The following is a 13,261-nucleotide window of genomic DNA, read 5'->3' as shown; positions in this document are numbered from 1 at the left end:
GTATTATTCCTCCAATTTCTACGATATCTGTGTATCTCTTGGTTGGGACTCTTTCATAATGCCATCTACATGTTCCATAACTCCTCTTTCACATCCTTAATAAAAATGCTAAATAACGGTAGGTATGGCATTTTTTTGTGCCTTCCCATTAGCCACACCATTTCCCCCACACTGAATACACTCCATGTACATTATCCTTTGTTTATAAGTGTTTGACATAATTCTTAACCCAGTCGAGCTTTCGTACTCAAGCCAGTTAGTTTGGGCAAGAGAAATTCACATGCATTAATACTAAGATTTTTAACTGATTCCTGAAACTTCAATGATATAAATATAGTCATTGTAGCATTTTGAAAAAGTTCTTCCTTGGCAATCCAGAGCCTTCATCGTGAGCTGCTTGTGGAAAGCAACAACATAGGAACTCTACAATGGTTTGAGATCTTACCTTTCCTAAGCTACCCATTTCCTTTACAGTGTCCTGGTTTGCACTTTTAAGAAACTGCCACTTTATAATACTCTCCATCCCCCCACCCCACCCCACTTCCCCACAGTCAAGTCTATAAAACTAGAGACTAGTCCAAAAGCCTTGGCTGGCTCTGGACATGAAGAGTAGAAGGTCATGTCTGACTCGGCGTTTCTTACATGTTACAGAATTCTGGCAAGCAGCCAAGAGCTGACCCAGAACTGTTTTTCTTAGGAGAATATGCAATTAAAATATAAAGAAGTAACAGTTTTCAGGCTTATCAGAAATGTTCCTGGATGTTCCTGGATTTAGTGAAGCGAGCCAAATGAAGATAAGAGTTCCTTTGGTCCACAGGGCCCATGAACTCAGTAGTGCCCCCTCCCCTTTACCAGGGGAGGGCATGCCACTGAGATTTCATTCCCAGTCTCATCTGGTGTGTTCGGGAACCCTAAAGCCACAGGGATCACAACAGCTGCAATAAATAAAGCATCTATTCAATGCATTTTCATGCCAAATATTATTCAGCATTCTTTTGTCCTTGGTTTGATAGAAAACAGCATGGTGAACTTACTACTTCTCCTACAGTGAGCCCCAAGTAACTATGAAAGGTTTAACGAGTCAAACCTGCGCGTAAGCAAAATCACCATACCCTGTATTTTAAAATGATGAAGACAATAATACAGAGAACCAAAAGAAATGTAATAAAGGTAGTCTGTTGTCATTATTGAAGAGGTATTAAAATTAGTAGTAGACTTTTTTATTCTCCTCGGGGAAGATACTGAGAAGCGGTCAGAATATGTATCCATGCACATGTCTGGGTTGGAGGGGCAATCTTTAAAAAATAAATGTCACACATGTGGCAATCTGAAGAAGAATATTACTAAGGAATTTCACAAAAGTTTTATGTAAAGTCTCATCATACAGTATTGTGATCTCAGGGATATTTTGTGATATTTACTGAGTCTTCTGAGAGTTGGTTATCCAGGTCATGTTTTAGGGAGGACTTTATAAGATTCAGATCTAAAGTACAATTCTATGAGATGCCCAGCTGATCCGATGAAATCCACCCTGAAAAGAAGCAGCGTAATGATATGAACAATCCCCATTTGTGAGTTGTTACACCTCACTTGAAATGCATTCCTTCTGGATTAAAACAGCAATTCCTCTTTGTTTCTCTCTCTAGGCTGAGGTTCAACTATGCTACCTGGAAGCACAAAGAGATGCTGTTGAGCAGATGTCCCTCAAGCTGTACAGTGAGCAGTACACCAACAGCAGCAAGAGGAAAGAAGAGTTTGCGGATATGTCAAAAGTTCATTCAGGGGGAGGCAATGGGTAGGAGACTATTCTTTTTGTTGTTTTATTCTCACTAATCTCTACTTTTTCAATGATTTTCCACTGATAGGCGTTCGGCAGGCATTTTCTCCTTAGCTAACAGGCAAGGAGAAGCTCCATAGTTAGGTTTTTATGGTCTTTTTCATTTGTGCCAGAATTGAAGACTGGGGATTTTATCAGGCTTTGTCACTGAACCCAGAACCGTCTAACTTGGCTATGATTGATTTAAAAACAGCTCTGTGATTTTACCAGTGTGTGTGTGACTGTATTGTGCCTGTAGCATTGGTCGTTTCTCTTTATACATTTTTTTTTCAGTGTATTTCCCCTTTTTAAACTTCACCATTGATTTTTAAGTCTGTCTGAGGATCTTTGAAACACCAGAACCTAACTGGAAACTTGGGAGAGCATAATTTCCCTGTAAAATGTGGATATTTAATCATTGTTTAGAGTCCATGGGCTAGCTGGTTAGCTTCACGTAATGTCAACTGGAATAACAGACTAGTCCTGGAATTGTCTATGGTCTGTGAAAGAACCCAAGAACTTCAGTGACCCATCAACAATTTCATTCAGCTTGAGACATATGGCTGTGTTTATATTATACTAAGTACTCATACTACTGAATAATCGTCATGCATTCAGATAGTCCAAGTGACTTGAAAGTTATGCAAATAATATGTATACATTTTTTATTTCTTTGTCTTTTCTGGCTCAATTCTAATATTTAGTGGGTGATTATTAAAGAGTAAAAGAGTAGTCACGAAATTTAATTATTTCACAGTTTTGATGACTTGATAAGACTTCTCATAAAGATGGAAACAGTAACCTATTTTACTTTTATACTTGAGTTAGACAACAAGGGGCAGAAACTGTTCCCCCAAGTTCCATTACGTATTAATAGCATCTTATAACCCTATCAGGTATAACTCTAGCCAAAATATTCCCTGAAGAGGCAGGCGGGAAGAAGTCTTTTCATGTACTTGTTTGCATTTATCTTTTAAGTGCTTATAGTTCTGACTGAACTTTAAGTCTTCATATAAATTTTTGGGGTAAGTATACAGGTTACAAATTCTGTTTTGTGATATAATCCAGAGTTAGGAACTAGGATAGGACTTTTTTTCAAATTTACCAATCTGTATAATTTGTTGCTCCATCAGGATTTTTTTACATCTATAGACATATTACATATTTATTTGATTCATCTTATACAATTCAGTAGACATTTATTCACAAGAGCAAGAGTATAGAAACAAATAAGAAAGCGAAGGTTAAAACTTGGAGCATGAACAACAAGCTGTTTTGAGGACTTAATGTGCTTTAATTTCTCTAAATGCCTAGATAGTCTCCTGTGTTCACACAAGCACAAACTGTAGGTCACATTTTCATGTTTTCTACAAGCCCTGGAGATTGAACAGGCACCTCGTGCTTTTGACCTCAGATTCCAGCGACCCAACCTGAGTACTTACTCTGGGCTCCACAAATCATAAATCTGCCCTGGAAATTGCTTAGTTAACAACAAGCATTGTTCTGGGAAGTGGGAGTAGGTGAACTTGCCTACTATCCTTTGTTTATGCTCCTTGGGGTGCTGAAGGCTGTGCATTGTGCAGAAATTTAAGAGTGTGCTGAAGAAAAAGCAGCTATTTAATGCTAAGGACAAAAACCATATATTCCTTTCTACTTTCTGTTTAAGTACAGAAAAGCATTGTTTGAGAAATGCATGTGGGAGAGGTTATCTGGGGTGTCCTGCCTCCAAGACCCCGTGCTCCCACAGTCAAATCCTTAATTCTGAAGCCTTAAGAATATAGCCTTGTAAAATTATCTGCTCCAATGACACACCAACTTCATTAACTGTTCCTTTTGTTAACATAGAATGATCATTGTTTCTGATAAGCAATTGTGGGAATAGTGTGGGCTTTCCACGGTCTTCATTCCATATGCAGATATCCAATTTACTGCAGAGAAAATTAAGTTGGTGACACAATTCATATATTTTTATTTCCTTCCCATATCTACATGCGTGCTACAAAGAGCATGTAGTTGAAAAATATGTAAGGTAAGACTCAGATGCTAGATAGATGGTGATCTTAAATTTGTAAGAATTTTACATAACCAAAAGTCATTTTGAAATGAATTTATAACCCCATTGGCTTGACAAAATGGTGTGTATCGAGGCGATACAACACAGATAACCTACAATGATGAACTGTATGTTTAGCAGTCATGACTATGTGCGATTGGAAGATTTCCCCGAATGTATGTGAGGCTGTGCAAGCTCTAGTAACAGTGTGTTCACCTGTGGGAGACATTTGGCACTGGCTCCAGCATTGCAAAGTGGGAAACCATGGCTTCCTGAGGGATATGCAATGTGTGAGTCACCCAACGAGATTCTCTATGAGAGCAGGTTGGTGCTTTTTGATTCCTGCCAATTTAAATGAAAGCACTTCCGGATTCTTTCATTTCTTTCATTTAATAAATATTCATTGAAGGCCTACTATGTGCATGGCACTATGCTCTGAGCAGAGTTTGTTAACAACACTTACATTTTGTGTATTTTGTAAAGTGTAATCATCTCTTTTTCCAGCACCTCTTTCTACTCAGAGGTTGCCCGATTTCATTTTTTAAATGAACTTCGAAGATGCTGTTTAATTCATTAAGTAGCATCCTATTTGCTGTTAAGACTTTGGAGTAGATTACAAAGTATGTGTTTTATTTAGCTTATAAGTGATAGAACTGAGAGACAAAAAGGTTGGGTGACTGGCTTGTCCAGGATGATAGTGTAAAATGGAGCTAAGACCTCAACTTAGAGCCCTGGATCAGAATGCGATGGACAAGCCATAAAGTCATGCTTTGTATTCTCTCTGAAGGATTTCACCTGGACCCTTGATAAACATGTTTCCCTCTAAATGCCATGTTGTGCATATTCCATATTCTATGATATTTAAATTATAGTATCTTGATTCTTAAGAAGATTTCAATAAAGCCACAAGGAAGTTTGGGCAAAAACATTGCAAAGTAGGCTTAAGTGAAAACAAAACTGACTTCATTCATTAATTTGACAAATATTTTTAAGTACTTCCTATATGAACTATAGACTTTAAAAGGCAAAAATGAATTGGCCCCTGATCTTGAGAGGTTCACAGTTGGGTAGGAGAAACCAAATCTGTAAACAACATGGGCTGAAGGATCACAAGTGCTGAGTTAAAAATCTACATGGGATTGGGGGGTGGGGCTCATGGAAGGCAGAGCTCAGTTCTGACTGTGGTGGGTGGTGGTTAGAGCAGGTCAGGAAAGACAGCAGAGAGAGGGAACTCTGGAGATGGTTTCTGAAGGAAGGCAAAGTGAGGGGAACAGCTTTTCAATTTAATCTGAACAAAAGTTTATTGAGCATCTACAAAGACAGACCACAGTCTCTGCCTTCATGACATTTACAGTCTACTAATAGAGTGCAGTATTAAGCCAGTGTTTGCCTGTGCAGTGAGAGAGAAGGGGAAGCAGAGGGTGCTAGGGGAGCTCAGAGCAAATGCAGTTGACCCTCCGACGCGGGGCTGCATCTTTAGTATTTACCACATTCTGTCCTGTATGTGGGGCAGCGCCTGGCAAGGGTGGGGTGCTCAGTGAATGAATGGATGCATGAATGAATAATTAAAATAGATCTGGGGCTCAGAGAGAGGGAGCATAGGTCTGAATCATCAGACTGCCTGCTGTTCCATATGACTGGAAAGCAGGGTAGAAAGTTGGAGGAAGTGTGAAAAATGAGGCTTGGGGAGGAGTCTAGATCCTGGAGTTAATCACTGAGTTCTAGGTTCTTTCTTTTTTTGTTTTTGTTTTTAGAGAAACGGGGTAGGGGTCTTTATAAACTGAAATTATAATTCTAAGATTTTATTGGGGAAGGGGAACAGGACTTTATTGGGGAACAGTCTGTACTTCTAGGACTTTTTTCCAAGTCAAGTTGTTGTCCTTTCCATCTTAGTTGTGGAGGGTGCCTTTCAGCTTCAAGTTGTTGTCCTTTCAGTGATAGTTGTGGAGGGCGCAGCTCAGCTCCAGGTCCAGTTGCCGTTGCTAGTTGCAGGGGGCACAGCCCACCATCCCTTGCAGGACTCAAGGAGTTGAACCAGCAACCTTGTAGTTGAGAGCCCACTGGCCCATGTGGGAATCGAACCGGCAACCTTTGGAGTTAGGAGCACAGAGCTCCAACCTCCTGAGCCACCGGGCCGGCCCCGAGTTCATGGTTTTTAACCAGATAGTGCATCGGAATCACCTGTGGAGCTTTCAAACTGAAAAATTCACGCCTGCCCCACCCCAGTGAAAATTCTGATTGGGTAGGCAGGAGTAGGCCAAGATATGATTATGTTCTAACGCCCACTTCCAGTTGAGAACCATTGCTCTAGTGGTTTTCAAAATATGGTTGGTGGACCAGCACCATCAACATCTCCTGAGAATTTGTTAGAAATTCCAATTCTGGGCTCTGCTCCATATCCACTAAATTAGAAGGTCTGGAGGTTGAACAAGCAATCTCTGTTTAGCAAGCCCTACAGGTGATTCTGCTGCAGTTTGAGAAACAGTACTTTAGTCATTGGAGATTTTAGGTTAGAAATTAATGGAGAATGTGGATACTGGATTAGAACTAAAGCCAGAAAGAATCAATGAACCTTGATGACCCATTGGATAAGGGGAATGATTATTTGTTGGTTCAAGGAGGAGAAAGAAAATAGGAGATTTTAGATTCAAATGACTTAGATGTTATTCCACATTTAGTATTTATTGAGCTATTATTAAGTATTTACTGTAGTAGGCGGCAAGGATATAAAGTCAATGGGATGCAGAGAGTGGCAGGTGTATGGAAATCAGGAAAATCTATCAGAAGAAGTCTAAGGGTGAAAGGCCAAGGGTCAGAAGTGACAAAAAGAGTGTGTCTCACAGAGGAGACAGTGTGTACAAATAGCTGGAACCACTAAAGGATGTCAAGCATGACTAGATTGGCCATTTTGAAACAGTACTCTGGTAGCACTGTGGAGAATAGATTGGCAAGGATAAGACTAGATAGTGCTTAGTTAACAGGCAATTCTAGTCATCCAAGTGAGAAATAATTAGAGCCTGAGATAAAATAGCAGCAATAGAAACTGAAAGAAGGAAGTTGAACTGACAGGCCTTGGTCACCGGAGTGGATGGGGACGGAAGGGTGTATTTAAGAATGGACCTCCATGTTTCAGGTGTCTGCACTCTTGTAGATGGACATGTCATTCACTGAAGTGGGGAATTCAGAGGAGGAGCACAGGGGAGAAAGTAGCTGAGTATAGTTCTTTTGGTGGTCTGTGGACCATCCAAGTAGAAATGCTCAGGAAGCAGATCTGAATCTCAAGAATGTCCCTCAACCAGCAACAGGGACAGTGTGGTGACTATGGGGTAGCAGAAGCTGAGGGAGAGAGGAGCTGACCTTTTAGTAGTCTATCCTCCCCTCTCAGGTGCACATAAAATTATCTTTAAGAATGTTTAAGGAAATACAAAATATGAACAGACCGATTACTAGTAGGGAGATTGAATCAGTAATCAAAAACCCTCCAACAAATAAAAGTCCAGGATCAGATGCCTTCAATGGTGCGTTCTCCCAGATGTTCAAAGAGTAATTAACACCAATCCTTCTCAAACTATTCCAAAATAGAGAAGTGGAGGGAACACTTCCAAACTCATTCTACAAGGCCAGTATTGCCCTGATACTGAAACCAGACGAGGATGCTACAAGAAAAGACAATTATAGGCCAAAATCCATGATGAACATACGTGCAAAAATCTTCAAAAAAATATTAGCAAGCCAAATTCAACAGTATGTAAAAAAGATTATATACCATGATTGAGTGGGATTTATTCTAGATATGCAAGGATGGTTCAACATCCACAAATCAGTCAGTGTGATACACCACATTAACAAAATAAAGAATAAAAATCCTATGATCATCTCAACAGATGCAAAGAAAGCGTTTGCCAAACTTCGTTATCCATTTATGATACAAAATCTCAACAAAGTGGGCTTAGAGGGGACATATCTCAACATAATAAAGGCCACATATGACAAACCCACAGCTAACATCACACTCAATGGTGAGATGCTGAAAGCTTTTTATCCAAGATCAGGATGCCCACTCTCTCCATTTCTTTTCAACACAGTACAGGAAATCCTAGCCAAGCAATTGGACAAGAAAAGGAAATAAAAAGTATCCAAATTGGAAAGGAAAAAATAAAACTGTCACTATTTGTAGATGACATATTGTTGTGTATAGAAAACCTTAAAGACTTCCTCAAACAATTGTTAGAATGAATAATTCAGAAAAGTTGCAGGATACAAAATCAATACACAAAAATCTGTTATATTCTTATACACTAAAATGAGTTATCAAAAAGAGAAATTAATACAATAATTTCATTTACAATTTCATCAAAAAGAATAAAATTCCTAGGAATAAATATAACCTAGGAGGTGAAAGACCTATATATTGAAAACTGTAAGACATTTAAAAAATTGAAGAAGACATTAATAAAGGGAAGGCTATTCCATGTACATGAGTTGAAAGAATTAGTACTCTTAAAATGGCCCACTACCCAAAGCAATCCATAGATGCAATGCAATTCCTATCAAAATTCCAATGGCATTTTTTCAGAAAAAATTGAATAAACAATCCTGAAATTTGGAACCATAAAAAACCCCAAATAGCCAAAGCAATCTTGAGAAAGAAGAACAAAGCTGAAGGTATCAGACTCTGTAATTTCAAACTATATTACAACACTGTAGTAAATAATACAGCACAGTATTGGCATAAAAGCAGACATATACATCAATGGAGCAGAACAGAGCCCAGAAATAAACAGACTCTCAGATATGGTTGATTAATTTATGACAAAGGAACCAAAAATACATAATGGGGAAAGGAGAGTCTCTTCAATCAATGGTGTTGGGAAAAGACAACTACATGCAAAAGAATTAAATTGAACCACTATCTTAAATCATACACAAACACTAACTCAAAATGGATTAAATAGTTGAATGTAAAACCTAAAATCATAAAACTAGAAGAAAACATAAGTGATTAACTCCTTGGCATAAGTCTTGGCGATGGTTTTTCGCATCTGACACCAAAAGCAAAAAGCAACAAAATGAAAAATAAATAAGTAGGACTACAATCACATTCAAAATCTTCTGCACAGCAAAAGAAACGATCAACAAAATGAAAAGACAACCTACTGAATGGGACAAAACATTTGCAAATATGAGGTCTGACAATTAAGTTTGTAAGTTGTTGCAATGATGTTGCTAACCTTTTTTGATACTGTGTTTCTCTGAAAATAAGACCTACCCAGACAATCAACTCTAATGTGTCTTTTGGAGCAAAAATTAGTATAAGTATAAAAATTAGTATAAGACCCGGTCTTATTTTACTATAAGACCGGGTCTATAATATAATATCATATATATATATATATATAATACTGGGCCTTATGTTAATTTTTGCTCCAAAAGACGCATTAAAGCTGATTGTCTGGCTAGGTCTTATTTTCAGGGAAACATGGTATCAGAGGGATTATTCATTATGAATTTGTTCCAACTGGACAAGCAGTTAACCAAGTTGACTATTTGGAAGTGCTGAAAAGGCTGCATAAAAAAGTTAGATGACCGGAACTTTTCACCAACAATTCATGGCTCATGCATCACGACAATGTACCAGCTCACAGGGCACTGTCTGTGAGGGAGTTTTTAGCCAGTAAACAAATAACTGTGTGAAAACAGCCCTCTACTCACCTGATCTGGCCCCCAATGACTTCTGTCTTTACCCAAAGATAAAGAAAATATCGAAAGGAAGACATTTTGATGACATTCAGGACATCAAGGATAATACAATGATAGCTCTGATGGCTATTCGAGAAAAAGAGTTCCCAAATTGCTTTGAAGGGTGGACTAGGCACTGGCTTCAGTACATAGCTTCCCAAGGGGAGTACTTTGAAGGGGACCATAGTGATATTCAGCAATGAAGTATGTAGCACTTTTTCTAGGATGAGTTCGCAACCTTAATTTTCGGACCTTGTATATCTGATAAGAAGGTAATATCCAAACTACATAAAAAACTCATATACCTCAATAGCAGAAAAACAAAGAATTCCACTAAAAAATAGGCAGAAGATCCAAATAGACATTTTCCCAAAGAAGACATATAAATGGCCGTATGAAAAGATGCTGAATGTCACTGATCATCAGGGAAATGCAAATCAAAACCACAATGAGGTATCACCTGTTAGAATGGCTATTATCAAAAAGTCTAGAAATAACAAGTGTTGGCAATGATGTAGAGAAAAGGCACCCATGTGCACTATTGGTGGGAATGTACACTGGTGTAGTCACTATGGAAAACAGTATGGAGGTTCCTCAAAAAATTTAAAAATGGACTACCATATGATGCACCAATTCCACTTTTGAGTATTTATCTGAAGAAATCAAAAACCCACTAATTTGAAATGATATATGCACCCTCATGTTTATTGCAGGAGTATTTACAATAGCTAAGATATGGAAACAACCTAAGTTTCCATTGATGGATGAATGGATAAATAACTTGTCACATATAAATATAACAGACTATTGTTCAGCCATAAAAAGAAACAAAATCTTGCCATTGTGACAACATGAATGGACATGTTGTCCATGGACACCGGACACTGGGGACGTTATGCTACATGAGATAAATCAGACAGAGACAGACAAATACTGTGTGATCCCTCTTATGTATGGAATCTAAAACAAAAACAAAAATCAAGCTCATAAATAAAGAGAACAGATTGGTGGTTGCCAGAGGTGGGGTGGGATAGTAGAGAAATTGGTAAAGGGGCTCAAAGGTAAACAAGGTCACTTTTGTTGTTTCCTTGTCTTGGACACTGTCAATAAAAGCAATGAACATTGGAGCACATATATCTTTACAGATAAACGTTTTCAGATTTTTTGGGTAGATACCCAGGAGAGGGATTGCTGGGTCATATGGTAATTCTATTCGTAATTTTTTGGGGAACCTCCACACTGCCTTTCATAATGGCTGCACCAGTCTGCATTCCCACCAACAGTGTATGAGGGTTCCTTTTTCTCCACAGCCTCTCCAACACTTGTTACTATTTGTCTTGTTGATGATAGCCATTCTGACTGGGGTGAGGTGATATCTCATTGTGGTTTTTATTTGCATTTCTCTGATGATTAGTGATGTTGAGCATCTTTTCATATGTCTATTTCATATGTCCTCTTTGGAGAAATGTCTATTGAGGTCCTCTGCCCATTTTTTAACTGGATTGTTTGTCTTTTTGTTTTTGAGTTGTATGAGTTCCTTGTATATTTTGGATATTAGCCCCTTATCGGAGGCGTTGTTTGCAATATCTTCTCCCATTTGGTTGGTTGCCTTTTTGTTTTGTTGATGGTTTCTTTTGCTGTGCAGAATAGATGATTGGATAAAGAAGGTGTGGTATATATACTCAATGGAATACTACTCTGCCACAAGAAAAGATGAAATAGTGCCATTTGTGACAACATGGATGGATCTTGAGATTATTATGCTAAATGAAATATGTCAGACAGAAAAAGTCAAGAACATATGATTTCACTGAAATGTGGGATATCAAACTGAAAGCAATAAAGGAACAAGATAAAAAAATAAAGAAACAAAAACTCATAGACACAGACAACAGTTTAGTGGTTACCAGAGGGTAAGGGGGAAAAAAGGGGGTAGTGGAAGAAGGTAAAGGGAGTCAAATATATTGTGATGAAAGGGGAACTGACTCTGGGTGGTGAACACACATTGTGATATATAGATGATGTATTACAGAATTGTACACTGGAAACCTATGTAATTGTATTAACCATTATCACCCCAATTAATTTCAATTAAAAACAAGGTAAATAAGTAGAAAATGCAGTTGATGTAAAACAGGTACAGAAATTTCGAATAACAGTATTTAAAAAATAAAGAAGTAAAGAATGCTTGTTTGTTTTAAAAAGTATGGATAATTGGAACATTTTGATTTCAGTCAGAATCTTTCCTGCTGTGTTACACAAGTTTTCTAAAATGAAACACTACTTCATTGAGAATTTCAGGTGGTATCTTGATTGGTAGGAATTAAGGACTACAGCTGTCTATTATTTTCTGTCTTAAAACTGTAGGCAAAAGCTTGTGATCCTAGATATTAGAATTTATTAGGTGTGCTCAGATTGCTTCCAACTACACAAAGAATATTTATTGTTAGGGATAGTCATACACTCAATGTAGTCTAATTTCTTAAGGGAGGAGAGAGAGTGAACTAGATTGAAAATTAAAGACTGGAATTGGAATTGGCCCTTTGCTACCTCTTAGCTCTGTGATCTTGATAGGGACCCTTAACCTCCTCAAAATGCAATATCTCAGTCTGTAAAATGGGAATATATATCCTATCCTAGTCTACTTCATATACTTTTTGCTTATTTTTTCACATACTTTTTAAACAGAAATATAGTAATTGATAAGAAAATGCGTGAAATACCTGGAATGTAGTATATATGTGAAAAATCAGTTAATGAAATAGAACTTAACTCTATTCTTTGCAATCTGTTCCTTTATTAATTCCCCCATCTCTTTCACCAAGGATTTGAGTTAGCTGACAAAACCTTTCCCAGTGAAATAGAATAAATATTTGACTAAAGTAAGTTAGGCAAAAGTAAAAGAAGTGTAACCAAACAAATGCCTTTTCCATGCATATCTTCAGGAATGCTACCTTGTGCTCTAAGCTTCCACACCCAAAGAAAAGAGTGAAATCTCATCCGTCAGAAAATTTGTAGTGTCCTAAGACTAAAAATAATGTATGTAGGAGGAAGCTCAGCTTCTTATGCCATGGAGTCCTAAGAGCATCTCCTGTAGTTCTTTAAAGAGAAGACTGCATTTGTGATAGTATATCCCTATGTGAGAAAACACATTCCCAAGGCATTTTTTTTTAAAAATGTAGGCTGTAGAAGGGATGTCAAAGTATAATTCAGTAAGAGCGATTCTATAGGTAACTAAAACCCTGTAGTCTGAGCATAACACTCTCTGGGCAGGGTCAGCTTCATGGAAGAGACAGATGAAGTCATCTTGGAAGAGGTCTCCATATTAGCTCTGTTACCAGGATTTTGTTAGGAACTGGATGGCAGAGACCTGTTTCCAGGGTATTTACTTCCTGCCCTACCTCTGCTGGTAAATATTCTCTACTGCCTGTTAAATCTTTGAAAAACCAGTGAGGCTTAGGGTGGGGGCAGTCCTTTTACAAAAGGGTGAGATGCCCGAACCACACTAGTGTGCCCGTAGTAAGTCTGGATGCAGTTCCCTTTTAACACACCAGATAGTCATGGCAAGGTTTATGTTTTGTTTTGTTTTGTTTTTTTAAACAACATTGCTCTTGCTTTGTCTTCTGAAGGATGGTTTTCCCATTTGTGTTGGA

General features: G+C 38.0%; 1 protein-coding gene across 7 annotated transcripts in view; it reads left to right on the top strand.

Annotated features, from left to right (window-relative positions):
- Positions 1–13,261, top strand: part of AKAP6 (A-kinase anchoring protein 6) — a 455,310-nt gene that overhangs the window by 322,303 nt on the left and 119,746 nt on the right. For all 7 annotated transcript variants that reach the window (XM_081049114.1, XM_081049110.1, XM_081049112.1 and 4 more), the window contains one exon: positions 1,647–1,795. In XM_081049114.1, the coding sequence (XP_080905240.1) occupies positions 1,647–1,795 (149 nt within the window). The remainder of the gene's footprint in view (positions 1–1,646; positions 1,796–13,261) is intronic.

This window comes from Rhinolophus hipposideros (assembly GCF_964194185.1).
Source record: "Rhinolophus hipposideros genome assembly, chromosome: 5".
In the NCBI taxonomy this organism is placed as follows: Eukaryota; Metazoa; Chordata; class Mammalia; order Chiroptera; family Rhinolophidae; genus Rhinolophus; species Rhinolophus hipposideros.
This window is presented reverse-complemented; position numbering and strand designations above follow the sequence as displayed.